At 60.4% G+C, this 14,001-nt stretch overlaps 1 protein-coding gene and 1 long non-coding RNA gene across 2 annotated transcripts; both read left to right on the forward strand.

The window, feature by feature from the left end:
- The first annotated feature begins 2,849 nt into the window (after nt 1-2,849).
- LOC142825915 (uncharacterized) lies at nt 2,850-5,924 on the forward strand. Its single transcript, XM_075918077.1, has 6 exons — nt 2,850-2,953; nt 3,168-3,595; nt 3,887-3,990; nt 4,303-4,425; nt 4,984-5,051; nt 5,457-5,924. Exons 2-6 carry the CDS (start codon nt 3,169-3,171, stop codon nt 5,920-5,922), a joined length of 1,188 nt encoding a protein of 395 aa, XP_075774192.1. The 5' UTR covers nt 2,850-2,953; nt 3,168; the 3' UTR covers nt 5,923-5,924.
- Nucleotides 5,925-6,068: 144 nt separating this feature from the next.
- LOC142825906 (uncharacterized) lies at nt 6,069-7,043 on the forward strand. The gene is made up of 3 exons (XR_012900231.1): nt 6,069-6,198; nt 6,582-6,717; nt 6,947-7,043. It is a non-coding gene; the product is annotated as an uncharacterized LOC142825906 (long non-coding RNA).
- The last annotated feature ends 6,958 nt before the right edge of the window (nt 7,044-14,001 follow it).

The raw sequence follows: 14,001 nt of genomic DNA on the forward strand, positions 1-14,001 counted from the left end.
GTAGTCTCCAGTAGTTTAAATCTTGGGGCATTTGGAAAAGGAGGGGGAGCTCCATGTGTGCGGGGTGTATTGTTGCCCTCTGCTGGATGGACTGTAAATGCTTTCTGTATGTATCATATGCCCTATAGTGCTAACAGTTAATGGAGAGTCTCCTCTAGCTCACACCTGGCATTTTCTAAAGTAATATATGTGTGTGTATGTGCGAGAAAGAGCAAGAGCCTGGGGGCTCCCTCATGTCTCCTCCCCATCCTGATCTGCTTGGCTTAAGTGCAGGAAAGAAGAAGTAGTGAGCTTTGTGTTTTTGACATCAGGTGGAAGCAGGGGAATGGAGGAGTAGTGGGAACAAGAGCACTTGGCTTCTTTTCCTGCAGACCGAGAGGGGTGGGGACTGGGTTGAGCTATATAAATCAGATGCCGCTCCATGCCTCAGTTTCCCCCTTCATACAATGCCGATGACACAGAGAATGTTTGTAAAGTGCCCTGTTGTTAGCTCATGGGGCAGAGGGGGAAACTCGGTCTCAGAAGCAGACTGGGGGGAGGTAAAACCCTACCTAGGCAGCGCTGGTTCCACTACGTCACGCTGCCAGACCGGTCTGAGTGGGTCCCTCTCTTGGCTGCTCCTCCCCCCAGGAGGAGTGGGTTCCTCTCCATCGGCTGCAGGAACCAGCATTTCAAGGTCTTTGCCAATGGGCAGCCGTTCTGCAATTCAGCTCTGCCGCGGCTTCCAGCAGATCGATACACTGGAGATCGATGGTGCCGTGGTCGGGTCCTGTGCCCAGTTCTGAGCCCGACCGGTGCCGCTGCCCAGACGGAGATGAGTGGCACACACACGACACCCCCCTACGGCCGCCCTCGCAGACCCAATAAACCTCTCCCTTTCGCAGAACGACTCTGCTCCTGCGTGGTTCTGGGGCTACTTGGGTGTGTGTCCTAGACCCCCTTTCTGCTCACCGCAGATAGAGACTCCTCTGCAGGTAGAGCTGAGTGCGACGCCTGCACTGGGATGGCGTATTGGGATAATGTACTGACAGCTCCTCTGCGCCACCCCCCCTTTTCCTGCCGCTGCAACATCAAATTAACCTTCCTGGTCTGCCCCCGTCCTCCCTCCGGTACCAGGAGACCCCACGCATGATGGGAGGGGCTGCAAACTGAGGAGCAGGCTACTGCAGGGCTGAGGGCAGCAAACCAGCCCCCAGAGCCCTGCAGGGCCTGGCCACGGGGAAGGGGAACTGATGTGAGCAGCATTTAGAGCGGGGGGGGGGCTGCGGGGAGGAGGACAACGGAGCCACGAGCAGGACAGGGGGTGAGCCAGCACCAGTGAGTCTCAGGGGGTATGTCTACACTACCCCGCTAGTTCGAACTAGGGGGGTAATGTATGCATACCGAACTTGCTAATGAAGCCCGGGATTTGAATTTCCCAGGCTTCATTAGCATAAAGCCGGCGCCGCCATTTTTAAAAGCCGGCTAGTGCGAACCCCGAGCCGTGGAACGAGGAGTACAGATAGTTCGGAATGGCTACGTAGTTCGAACTATCTAGCCCGTGCCGCGTGTAGCCGCGCGGCACGGGGTTCGCACTAGCCGGCTTTTAAAAATGGCGGCGCCGGCTTTATGCTAATGAAGCCCGGGAAATTCAAATCCCGGGCTTCATTAGCAAGTTCGGTATGCATACATTACCCCCCTAGTTCGAACTAGCGGGGTAGTGTAGAAATACATACCCAGGGGGACTAGAGCCTGGCCCCCGTTGAGAGAGAAGCTCAGAGATTGGAGCTGGGGCAGCCAGGAGCCCCCCACTGCTTTGTGGGGTGCAGAACAATGACTGCTCCCGAGGGGGGAAAGGAAGGTGCCTGCACTGCAGGGCCTCCCTGGAGAGACAGTATCGGTCCCTGGCAGACAAAGGTGGAACCAGTTCCAGGGCCTGGCCAGGAAAGAGCCCAAGTCCTGGGAGAAATCAGGCTCCATGCTCAGCTGTGAGTCCGAGTCCCATAGACAAAAGCGCCCCAGGGCAGTGGTGGATTCTCCACATGTCAATGGGTCTAGTGCAGGCCAGAGGCCTTGCTGGGATGCGCTAGGGCCAAGCCCAGGGCTGGGGCCGGACGGGAGCCCGTGAGAGGCAGCGGGGCGAGTGGGAGGCTCTAACTCTTGCTCCTGGCCAGGAAGTCCAGTGCTGGGTGACACCAAGGCCACGTCTGCACTGCAGGCATTTTGCTCAAGAACAACTGTTCTTGTGCAAAAACTTGTGGCGCGTCTACACTGCACGTGAATTCTTGTGCAAGTAAATTTGCAGTAAAGCATCAGAAAAGAGGGCTTCTTGCACAGGAGTTATTCCTCTCCCCACGAGGAATAAGCCCCTTTTGTGCAAGAGCTGTTGTGCAAGAAGGCAGCGTGGACGGGCACCAGGGGCTTCTTGAGCAAGACACTTGTATGGCTAAAATGGTCATCAGAGCTTTCTTGCACAAGAAAGCGTTCACAATGCCATGGACACTCTTGTGCAAAAGCACATGGCAGGGTGGAGGTGCTCTTGCACGAGACCTTTTGCGCAAGAACTCCGGTGTGAAACAGTTCTTGTGCAAGAAGCCTGCAGTGTAGGGCAGGGAGCAGCCTATGGGGCTACTGGAGCTGCTGGCTGCAGGATGCCCAGTCAGGGAGTGGGGGGGACCCCTAGGAATGGCTCCAACTTCCCAGAGGGGTGGCCAGAGGCAGGACATTTGCCTGGCAGGGTGAGGTGGGGGGGGCAGTGACCTCACAGGGGCTTTGGGCAGCCCTCAGCAGATCAGGCAAAGGGCAGGTGGGGAGGTGGTGACCTCACAGAGGAACCCACATCTCAGGCTGAGAAAAGGGGGGGGCGGGCCCAGGGGACTTTGGAGACCCCCGGTTGCTTTAGCTCTGGTGCGTCTCCTGCTCACAGTTGCTTTGTCCTCTGTGAGTTCCACATCCGGACAGCGTTTTGCAGAAGGTAAGAGCCCCCAGGGGTTTGGATCCCGCCCGGGGCCGGCTGGGTTCCAGGCAGGCCCAGCCCTCGGTCAAGGGCCAGAAGTGCCTGTGCAAGACGGAGCCGATAAGCAAGGGGCCATTTGGGGGCTGGGGGCAGTCGCTCTGGGGCGCTGGAACCCCTGGATTTCGCTCTGCAGGCTGCGCCCCAAGCTCCCCTTTGCTCCCCTCATTTGCAGCATGGCCAAACACATCAGGCTGTGGTTCCGGAAAGCCCTGAAGATGGCCCCAGGGCCGGTGGGAAGCAGCTCCTCCGTCCCCGCGGGCGGGGATGCTGAATCCCACCAGCTCGGGGCGACTCGCCCACCGGCCAGGCCCCTCCGGACCTGGCTCCAGAGGCGGCTGGGAAGGCGGGACCCAGCCCAGCGGGGAAGCCGGGTAGGGTGGCTCTGGGGCCTCCTCTGTGGAGAGAAACACCTGCCCCAGGAGCCCAGCCCCCATTACCACCAGGGGGCATCGCCCTGCCCGGCCCCCGGGGACCTGCCAGTCTCCGGGAGCCCCCAGCCTCTCCGCACCAGCCCCTGCAGCTGTGGGTCCAGCTCAGTGAGCAGCAGCGCCTGGGCCTCCAGCTGCAGCCGGGCCACCTCCTGCAGCCGCTCAGACCCAGGTGAGGGGCCGTGAACATGCTGGGCCCAGGGGCTCACCCAGTACACGGGGGGGGAGGGGCAGCCCCAGTGTCTGCCCCGCAGCCAGGGCAATGGATGGGGGCGGGAGCTGCTGCTTGGCTCTCTTGTTCCTGGTGGGGGCTCTGCTGAGGGCGTTGGCAGATGTGAGGGTGGAAGGGGGATGGGTCCCTGCGAGGGGCGTGTGGGGCCCAACCTGCCCTGGGTCCCTGACATGGGGGCGCGTGACCCCTGCTGGCCGCTGGAGTCACCCTGGTCCCTTCCCTCCCGCACAGAGCCCCCCTGCGCCTCGGCGGAGCTCTGCCAGGAGCGGATGGACTCCCGGGTGGAGGAAGGGGCCATCTATGATATTGAAGAGCAGCTCCACACCCGGGACACGGTAGGAACCTTCTCCACACGGGGGGGACCCGAGATTGTCCGGCCCCTTCCCAGCACGTCCCCGCCTCCGGGAGGGGCTTGTCCCTGGGGATCCCCCTGGGGCCCCTTCTCCTGCATGACCTGGGCCCCCCAAACTGAGGTCTCTTGTCATGCACCAGCTGGGCCCCCACAAGCCTGAGGCAGCAGTTGGGGGGGGAGTGTGGGTGCTTGGACAACCGGCAGCTCCCACCCCCACTCCTGGGAGGCCTGAGCCCTGCAGCTGTCCGTGGGGGGCAGGCAGGCCCCAGGCTCACAGACTCTCTCTGGGGTGCAGAGCCCAGCCGCCCTGCAGCGGTTCCTCCTGGCCGTCCCCCCCGCCTGCCTCGCCGCCCTCCAAAGGGGCGAGGACACCCTGGCGCCGCGCTGCTGCAAGGACACCATGATGGCCAGGATCGTGGTGAGCGAGTGGCGGCGGCCGGGAGGAGGGGAGGGGATACGTGGGGTGGACAGGGGTCTGCCTGGGCCATGGCGGCGGGTGGGGGTGCTGGAAATGGGATGGGTGGGGCCAGGAGTGCTGGAGGGGGAGGGGGAGGGGGAGGTGGACATGGGGAGGGTGGGTGGGGATGCTGGAGGAGGGAGGGACACAGAAATGGGGCAGGTCTGGGGTGCTGGACAGGGAGGAAGATTCGGAACAGGGAGGGGTCTCCCCGGGCCATGGGGGGGGAGCTGGAAGGTTAGCAGAGCGGGCTGCTGAGGATGCGCCTGGGGAGCAGGGATGAGGAGGTTCAGAGGCTGGTCACCAGGGCAGTGAGGGGCAGGAGACGGCCTGGGGACAAGGATTGAGCTGGTCCCGGTTTGGGAGGGGGGTGCTGGGAGAGGCCCTGTGCCAGGCAGGGGGGCTACAGGCCAGCAGGAGGCAGTGGGGTTGGATCCTGCTGGGTGGGGGCGCTGGCCGTGTGAGCGTCTCTTGGGGGCCCCAGCCTCACAAGCCCCTTTGTCTCCTTGGGTCTCACAGGAGATCATGGAGGACTCCCCCCCCCCACTGGTCTTGGCCGACTGCCTCAACGCCGCCTGCAGCCTCAGGTACCGACCCCCCCCCCCCCCCGCCGACTCCCCCCCAGAGCAGATCCCCTGACCAGGGAGTGGGAAAGTCTCTGTCTCCTGGGCTATGTCTAGACTGCAAGCCTCTTTCGAAAGAGAGCACCCAGTGAGTCTGGATGCTCTCTTTCGAAGAAGCCCTAGTTCCATTCAAGAACGCCTTCTTTCGAAAGAAGCACTTTCCAAAGCAGGCGTTCTTCCTCGTGAAATGAGGTTTACCGCCGTGGAAAGAAAAGCCGCGTTCTTTCGATTTAATTTCGAAAGAACGCGACTGCAGTCTAGACGCAGGTGATGTTTTTTCGGAAAAAGGCTACTTTTCCCGAAAAACCCCCTGAGTCTGGACACAGCCCTGCTGCTGAATTAACAGTCTCTGCCCCTCTCTCCTGCCAGCACCTTGCAGCCTCCCCTACAGGCCCAGCTCCTGAACCCCCTGCTGAGGGCGGCCGTGGGACAGACTGTGTCTGGGGACTGGCAGCAGGAGCCCATCCACACGCAGGTACGTCCCTCCGGGCCCTGCTCCCGGGCTGGGCTGGAGCTCCAGAGAGGAGTGGGGGTGGGGGCAGAGGGAGAGAAGAAGCTGCAGGTTTGGATCCTTCCCTCCAGGTTTCCCGTTGCTCTCCCTGGGGGCCCGTCCCTTCCATGCCCAGCCTGGGCTCCTCCCTGCTCTGCGAGGCGGCTCAGACCCTGCTCAAGGCTGCACCCCGGGGCCAGCGGGTGGCCTGGATTCCCCAACCCCCCTCTGACCCAGGGCTCCCCCTTGTCTTGCAGCAGTTCATCCGGGCCCTTCCCGTCGACCTCCAGGCCCTACTGGCAAGCCTCCTCGCCGAGTCCCCAGACACCGCCAGGCTGCAGCTGATCATGGAGGTGAGCCCCGTGGGGGGGACGGGGCCATTGTCCCTGCTTCCTCGGGGGGCCGAGAGAGGAGCTGTGTCAGTGGCTGGGGGGGGGCACAGTCTGAGAGGAGCCCCAGGCTCTGCCCAGAACCGGCGCCTCCCTACGGGTCCTGACCTGCCTCTTTCCCCCCCAGCACCTGAGCCCGTGGCTGGAGTCCCGCCTGCCCCAGGAGCGAGCCAGGGCCCTTGGCAGCACCACGGCCCTGCTGGGAGTCGCCACCACCCTCCCGGGGTTTGAGGTAAGTGACCTCGGAGCCGGGGGGTCTGGGGCTGCAGGGCGCGGGGCTGGGAGCGTCCCCGGGAGGCAGAGCTGGGAATGGGCCGGGAATGGGCCGCGTTCTCCTTTCCCCGGGGAGGGGCGACCCTGGGCCTTTCCGGGGGGCACCTGGGCCCCAGACTGGGGAGTGGCCGTCAGTGGATCCCCTTGTTCCACCCCCGGAGTGACCCTTCAGTCGGGGCCATTGCTCAGGGCTGTCTCCTCGCAAGGCCGGCCCCGCCCCGCCCCGCCCCGCCCCGGGAGGTGTCTCTGTCCGTCCCCGAGCTCAGAACCGCCTCGGCGGCCGTTAGCATGGGACGTGCAGCCCCAGGATGCTGAGGGACCCCCCCTCTTCTCTCCCCTCAGAACTCCGCCGACTGGCCGAGGATGGGTCACCACGTGGCCCAGCTGGGCCTTTTTATTTCGGACCCATCCGAAGACGTCAGCCGGCTGGCCCGGAAGGGGGTGCACAGCCTGTACCGCCTCCTCCTGCACCACAGGGGTAAGGAAGCCAGCCGGGACCTGGGCCCCAGGGACACCCTGAGGGTGCCGGCGGCGGGGGGAGGGGACCCAGCCCTTTTCCCCCAGACTGGCCCAAGGGGGGATGCGTCCCTCTGTGTTCCCCTTCTGCCCCCTGTGCCCCTCCATTTGCCCAGGGATGCCTGCAGGGACCCGTGGGAGGGGAAGGGCTCAGACCTGCCAGCAGAATCACCCTGGTTTGTCTCTTGCAGGCCTCAACATCCACCAGGCAGAGGACCTGTGGTGCAGGCACTACTATAAGGAGAGATGGGTCCTGGCGCATAGCAACACCGTCAGGGTGGGAGAGGTAAGGACGCGCTGCCAGGGCAGGGCAGGGCTCGGGGGTGGGGCTGGCTGGGGCCCTCGTGCGGGTAGGACGCGGGGTGGGAAGCGGGGAGTCGCTGATCGAATGGTCGATGCATTTTCCCTCGACTATTCGAGCCGTGGACAGGGCGGCGCTGCCCCTTTGTGACGCTGTCCCGGCGTTTCAAAGGGGCGGCGCTTCCGAGGGGCAGCGCCGCACCTTGCCCCGGATCTCCCATAGAAGGGGAAGCAGGGCGGGGGGGGGGGCAACACTTTTTGATGGAGGTCGCTCCAAGATGTTGGCCAGTGGCCTAGGGCTGCTCTGTTGTGCGGAGGGGGGTGAGGTCTGGGAGGGTCTTGGGGGCAGGAGGAAGGTGTGACCTGGGGCAGGGGTTAGGGTGCAGGGTGAGGAGAGCGTCTGGGTGCAGGGTCTGGAAGGGAGTTTGCAGAAGGAGGAAGCTGTTTTAGCCCCAGGAGTTGGGGCCGGGCTCTGGGCCGTCAGCTGAAACCTCCCGTGCTCTTGATTTCAGGTCTTTGGGCAGCTCTTCACCCCAGAGCAGGAGAACTGCTTTTTAGACAAGGCTCTGCTCGCTGCCCGCTCCCCCCTGAGGCGCCCCAGCCAGGCCGGGCTGGTCCTGGCCCACGCCCTGCATGGGCAGGCCCATCAGCTCCTGGGATACATGGTGAGCAGCCGGAGCAGATGCAGGAGAGTGGGGCAGGGCCAGGGTCTCCTTCCCATCCCCTCAGGGAGTCCCCCGCCCCTTTCCTCATGCTGCCCCCACCCCACGTCCCTGCTGGGTGGGTCAGAAGCTCACCCTGCGGGCCTGACGGGGGGCGACCAGAGAGCAGAACAAGTCTCAGCGCAGGGGGGAGGAGGGTGGAAATGCTGGGGGGGCCCAGTACCCCTGAGTCCCCAGGGATGAATGTGACGGATTCTGCTTCCCTTGCAGCAGGAAGACAGCCAGTGAGAGCACAAGGAGCTGAGGAGCCAGCAGCTGCGTCCCCCTCCCCCCAACCCTCCCAATTGTATAGAATGTATTTAAATTCTGATTAAATAACGTTTCAAAAAACATTTGGATCAGGCTTTGTCAATAATTTTTAATGGGGGGGGGCATTTTGGCAAGTGGTCAAGGGCCACATTTCTACCGAGGAGTTTGGGGTCTGGGACGGGGCGGTTGGGTGCAGAAGAGAGCTGAGGGTAGGAGCCTGGGTGCGCACCGTCCATTGCATCATCACGCGGCGCCATTGTGCTAGTGCTGGAGCTTGGGTGACTGGTTTAATTCGAATGTTTACACAGATTAGGTGTTTTAACTTTAGGAAACTTCATTTTAAATAAGGTAAAATGTTAATTTCTGTCTACCACAAAGGGTTTCAAAGTTTTCTTTATTAAAGGCAGGGATGAGGAACCTTTTTTGTCTCCAGGGCCACTGACCCCCAGAAAAACCAGTTGGGGACCACACACGAGAAAAGCAAAATACAAAAACCCTTCTTCCAAAACCCACAAGCCTCACTGAGATGGCCCCCAACTGGGACACCTCACTGCTCTGGCGCTTCAGCCCCACTGGGGTGAGGGGAAGGGACAGGGAGGACTGAGGTTCGGGGATCCCTCATTTTTGGCCCCCCCTCAGATTGAGAGGGACCCGCAAATGCCACTCTCCCTGGAACCCAGGAGAGTTAATCTGTGCTGGGGCTGGAGTGCCAGGGGAGTGAGATGTCTCAGTCGGGGCCACATTCGTGAGGCTTGGGGGGGTGGAGGCGCCAGGGACGCATTCAGATAGAGCAGGGGAGCCGGCAGGGACCCTGAGAGGAGAAGTGGGAGTGAGAGCCCAGCCGGGGAGACACAAGGAAACCAGAGTCAGTCTAGTATCTCTCAGGCAGCTGGGGTAGACACCCCCCACCCCACACCCCAGCCTCCTGTTGGATCCTCCTCCCACAGTTAACTGCCTCTGAGTCTGCACCCAAACTCCCATCGCTGCCCTGAACCTGTCCCAGAGCCTGCAACCCGCAGCCTCTCCCGCGCCCCACTCCCCAGCCATCCTGCACCGTAACCCCAGCCTCAGGCCAGCGAACCTGAGTGAGGGTGGGGGAGCCCAAGCAGCAGAGGGAGGGGGGAGTGGAATGAGTGGGGGCGTGGCCTCAGAACAGGGGCAGGGGTAGGTGCGGGGAAGGGGCCGGGGCAATGGTAGTGGCCTCTAATGCCCACACCCCTCCCTTCGGCATCGCTTATGTCCCATGTCCGCCCCCTCCTGAGCCCACAGCCGGTGCCAAGGCCTCGTGCCCAGGGCGGGGTCGCCCCTGTGAGCTGCCAGCCATACTGGGGAGAGGCGAGAGGGTCTGGGCTGCTGTGTCCGTTGCTGGCTCCTGTCAGGCCTTTGCACCGAGTCCTGGTGCAGCCTGAGCAAACCTGGGTCCTTCCCTGCTCCTCCAACACCACCTGGGCAAAGGGAGGAGAGTCCCCAACAGCCTCTGTCACTTCGGCCTCCTGTCGGGGGAACATGCCCCCTGCAGCATGATCCCCTGTAGATCTAGCCCTCTGGGCACTCACACAAGGTCTCTACACGGCAGCTGCTCTGTGCCTAGTGCTGGCACTGCAGAGCCATTTGCCACTTTGCACCCGACTGTCACCAGGTCCTTTCCATTTGCAGGGCCGGCCACATCTCCTGCCCCCTAGGCCATTGGCTGCACCCTCGTCTCGCTCCTCCTGGTGTCTGTATCCGTCATCACCTTGGTGCTGGAGAGATGGGGCCTGCCCCAGCCTGCCGGGCTGCAAGGGACTCCTGTTGGGAGCAGCTGCATGGGAACCAGAGGCCCAAGAATGGGAGAACCCTATTGACCCGCTGTGAGCAGGAGACGGGGGTGGGGAGGGGGCTGGGGAGGTACCTGCACTCAGCTCTGAATGGGGGCTGGGGAGACACAGACACTGCTGATGATTGCTGCACTGTGGGCCCCTGGGTTACAGTCTATGCCCAGGCAGCTCCTCCAGTCACTGCCTGTCACATTACTGGATCTTGAGGGGAGCAGCCAGATCACTGCTGCACCCATAGGTGGGGGTGTTGGCCCCAGAAAATGGTAGAAAAGGGGGCCATGTGGGGTGCTGAATAGAAGCTTATTATCTGATAGTCCTATGTAAGCTATTTATGTGGTTGTATAACGTCTGTGTGTGTAGTTAGGAATCTGTAGTCTGTGTGGATCCTGAATATTTCTCTGCATGTGCTTGAGCATTGGGCAGAGCCCGGCCTGTGGACATGCTAATTAGCGAGGCCCTGTGGGACAATGGCACTGAATGGGCCAAGGACACACCTAAAGCATGAGGGCGGACACCTAAGAGCGGCCAGCAGAGAGAGGCTGAGGACCAGGTGATCTCCTGCAGCCAAGAAGAGGCCAGGAAGGAGGGATAAATAGGCCATGTGGTCGATGCCATCTTGGTTCTCAGCTCAGCACTTCATCCCAGAGGCAGCATTGCAGGGATCGAAGAGCCTGGAAGACCTGTGAACCCATCCTGACCCTAGGATGTGCAACAAGAACTCTTAAACCAGCAGCTGTAACATCTCTGCTAGAGGCTGCATCGAGAACTGGGAGATTCGGTGCATGTAACATACTATTCCTTTAACAACCTTACTCTCATGCTTTTCTTTATTGTAATAATAAACCTTTAGGTGTTAGATGCTAAAGGATTGGCTCAGCATGATTTGTGGGTAAGATCCAGAGGGTAAATTGACCAGGGATCTGTGGCTGGTTTCTTGGGACCAGACAGAACTTGTTCGGGGTAGGTGGGATTGGGTGCTAGGACCCCCACCGGTGTATGAGGCCCGGGGCCATCGGGGGCATGGATATTGCTGGGGTGCCGGAGGGGTTTTGCTCGTGAGGCTTCAGGCAGGCAGCTGAAGCGCTCTGTGGGACTGGTTTGTGGCCTGTGTGGAGAGGTCACCAGTCTGGGGGCTGTAAGGAGCCCCGGATTTGAGCAATTCGCCCTGAGCAGACGCCCTCAGCTGTGCCCAGACACGGCCCGGTCCGTCACACTGCCCCTCAGCCTGCAGGCCTCTCCTCGCTCTCAGCCAGGCCAAGGGCTGAGCCCTGCTGTGGCCTGCCCCAGCCAGCCAGCCAGCCCAGCTCCTCCTCCTGCACAAACAGTCCCGCCTGCTCCTTTAGCAAAGCAGAGCGGGCTGGTTGTGGAACTTCTGGGAGACTGAGGTTCAAGTCCCAGGTCTGCTGCAGAGCCCTTGGCCCTGCCACTCCCCTGAGTGGGCCTCAGCTCCCGTCTGTGAAACGGGGACACTGATTCTAACTCATCTAAGGGGAGAATTTTCAAAGCCCTAAGGGAGTTGGGAGCACAAGTGTGTGACTGTGCTTTGTGCCCACTGCTTGGTGCTCCTAAATCCCCCAGGTGCTTAGCTTGGGAGCTTTTCCGGGCAGGGGCTGCGGCTAGGGTTGCCAGGTGTCCCGTTTGAACCGGACAGTCCAGTATTTGAGCTTTCTGTCCAGGAGATAAATTGAGAAAATCTCTCAATTTTCTAAATAAGATGTACTCTAGGTTGTGATGCAATGGCAAGTATGACTGGTATTTTTATTGACCATCTGGCAACCCTGGCTGCGGCTGTCTCTCACTACTCTGGTGTGGACAAAGCACTGCAGTCATCCCGGGACAACGCCCCCAGAGACGCTCTCCCTCTGGGGCAGGGTCCTTTAATGCTTTTCACACTGACATAGGCTACGGGACAGCCCCTTGGACACGGGCATGAGTGTCCCCGCGGGGCGGTATCCCCCGGACGCTGCGCAATGCAGAGAAGAGGGGTGAGTCCTGGGGGATTGGTGGGACAAGAGACGTTCCGTTATTTTAACCCCACCCGCTATAAAGCAGCAAAACCCTGGGTCCAGGTACTCAAAAGTGCAGGGCTCTGCTTCTGCGGGATTAGCCGCCCCTTCTCGGCTGGGAACACGCAGGCGAAGCATCAAAGGGCTCCCACCCCACTGAGATGGTGACTGCATGTCTCGGGAAGGGAAGAATCCAGCCATGGGGAGGGGAGGGATCCCCTCTGGCACTGACAGAGAGGCCCAGAGACATGCAGAAGGAAAGTTCGGGAGGGAGGGGGCAGAGATACCAGGTAGGGAGGAGGACGGAGGTGCAGCTAACTCTGGTACTCGTGACACCCAGACCCCATCTCTCCCCACCTCCTTGGACCCAGGCAGCACCTGCTCCTTATTGTCTCCTCTCCCATTGACTGCCGCCCTCCTCACCACCAGGTCTCCCAAAGGTTCCTCTCCCCAAATGTTTCCCACTCCCCTCCCACTGTTCCTCCCTCCCAAATCCCTGGGGTCCTGTCAAACAAACGTCTCTTCCTCCCTCCTGTCCCTGGCACCTCCATGTCCTGTAGCCTGGCCCCCCTCCCTTTACTCCATCCTTCACCAACCCTTCCAGCTCCTTGAGTTCCATTTCTTCCAGCCTCCACCCCAACTCCCTACATCTGCATCTCCACCCCAGCCCTGCCTCCCAGCCCCGCCTCTTAGCCCCCGGCCCCAAACCTTCCCTTCCCTGGTTCTTCCCTCCCCAAATTGCCTGTTCTGGTTATTTCTAGGCCAGGGGTGAAGCAGGAGCCATTCTGCTGGGCACTCTGCAAACACAGAACAAGGACAGTCCCAGCCCCACACATCTGGCCCTTGAAGAACAAACCCAGAGGCAGAGGGACCTGGACAGACGGGATGGTGGGGGGCAATTTCCCTCAGCAGCTTGGGCTGTCCTGGCAGAATGGTGTCTCAGTCTCCTAGGAGATCACGGTAGTGGGAACCAACTGTCCATGATGTGCTAGACAAGGGCGATAGGAAGCCGCTCTGGGGTGCCCCACTAAGCCTGGCGGGCTGGGGGCGGGGCTTTGGGTGCTGTCAGCACGCTGGGCTGCACAGCCACAGTGTACTCCAGGGATCTGGTGGCCAAGTAGTGTAGTGGCTGCACTCCCAGTCCCCTGCCCTGAGCCTCCAAACACCCCCCCCCCACCTACCCCTGACTCCTGCACCACAATCCCTGCACTGCGCCCCCCCTCACTCCTGGACTCCCTGCCCTGAGCTCCCCACACCCATACACTCCCCAGCCCCTGTCCCGAGCTCCACCATACCCCTGCCCTGAGCTCCCCATCCTCCCACACTCCCCACCCCCTGCCCTGAGCTCCCCCACATCCTCACACTCCTCATCCCCAACCCTGAGCTCCCCATACTCCCACATTCCCCATCCCACTGGTCACCAGGTCCTGATGAAATGCATCCCAGGATACTCAAGGAGCTGATAGAGGAGCTATCTGAGCCTTTAGCTATGATTTTTGAAAAATCATGGCAGACAGGGGAGATTCCAGAAGACTGGAAAAGGGCAAATATTGTGCCCATCTATAAAAAGGGGAATAAGAGCAACCCAGGAAACTACAGACCGGTCAGTTTAACGTCTGTCCCAGGGAAGATAATGGAGCAGGTAATTAAGGAAATCATATGCAAACACTTGGAAGGTAATAAAGTGATAGGGAATAGCCAGCATGGGTTTGTGAAGAACAAGTCATGCCAAACTAATCTGATAGCTTTCTTTGATAGGATAACGAGCCCTGTGGATAAGGGAGAAGCGGTGGATGTCATATACCTAGACTTTAGTAAGGCATTTGATACGGTCTCGCATGATATTCTTATTGATAAACTAGGCAAATATAACTTAGATAGGGCCACGATAAGGTGGGTGCATAATTGGTTGGATAACCGTAGTCAGAGAGTTGTTGTTAACGGTTCTAAATCCTGCTGGAAAGGGATAACAAGTGGAGTTCCTCAAGGGTCTGTTTTGGGACCCGTACTGTTCAATATCTTCATCAATGATGTAGATATTGGGATAGAGAGTACGCTTATTAAGTTTGCAGATGATACCAAACTGGGTGGGGTTGCAACTTCTTTGGAGGAGAGGGACATAATTCAAAATGACCTTAGCAAGTTAGGGAAA

The sequence above is a fragment of the Pelodiscus sinensis genome, unplaced genomic scaffold (genome assembly GCF_049634645.1).
Source record: "Pelodiscus sinensis isolate JC-2024 unplaced genomic scaffold, ASM4963464v1 ctg93, whole genome shotgun sequence".
Classification (NCBI taxonomy): Eukaryota; Metazoa; Chordata; order Testudines; family Trionychidae; genus Pelodiscus; species Pelodiscus sinensis.

Coding starts and splice junctions, on each gene's coding strand:
- LOC142825915 (XM_075918077.1), top strand. CDS start 3,169: ATGGCCAAACACATCAGGCTGTGGTTCCGGAAAGCCCTGAAGATGGCC. Junction 4,426..4,983: donor CCATGATGGCCAGGATCGTG/GTGAGCGAGTGG, acceptor TGGGTCTCACAG/GAGATCATGGAGGACTCCCC. Junction 5,052..5,456: donor AACGCCGCCTGCAGCCTCAG/GTACCGACCCCC, acceptor CTCTCCTGCCAG/CACCTTGCAGCCTCCCCTAC.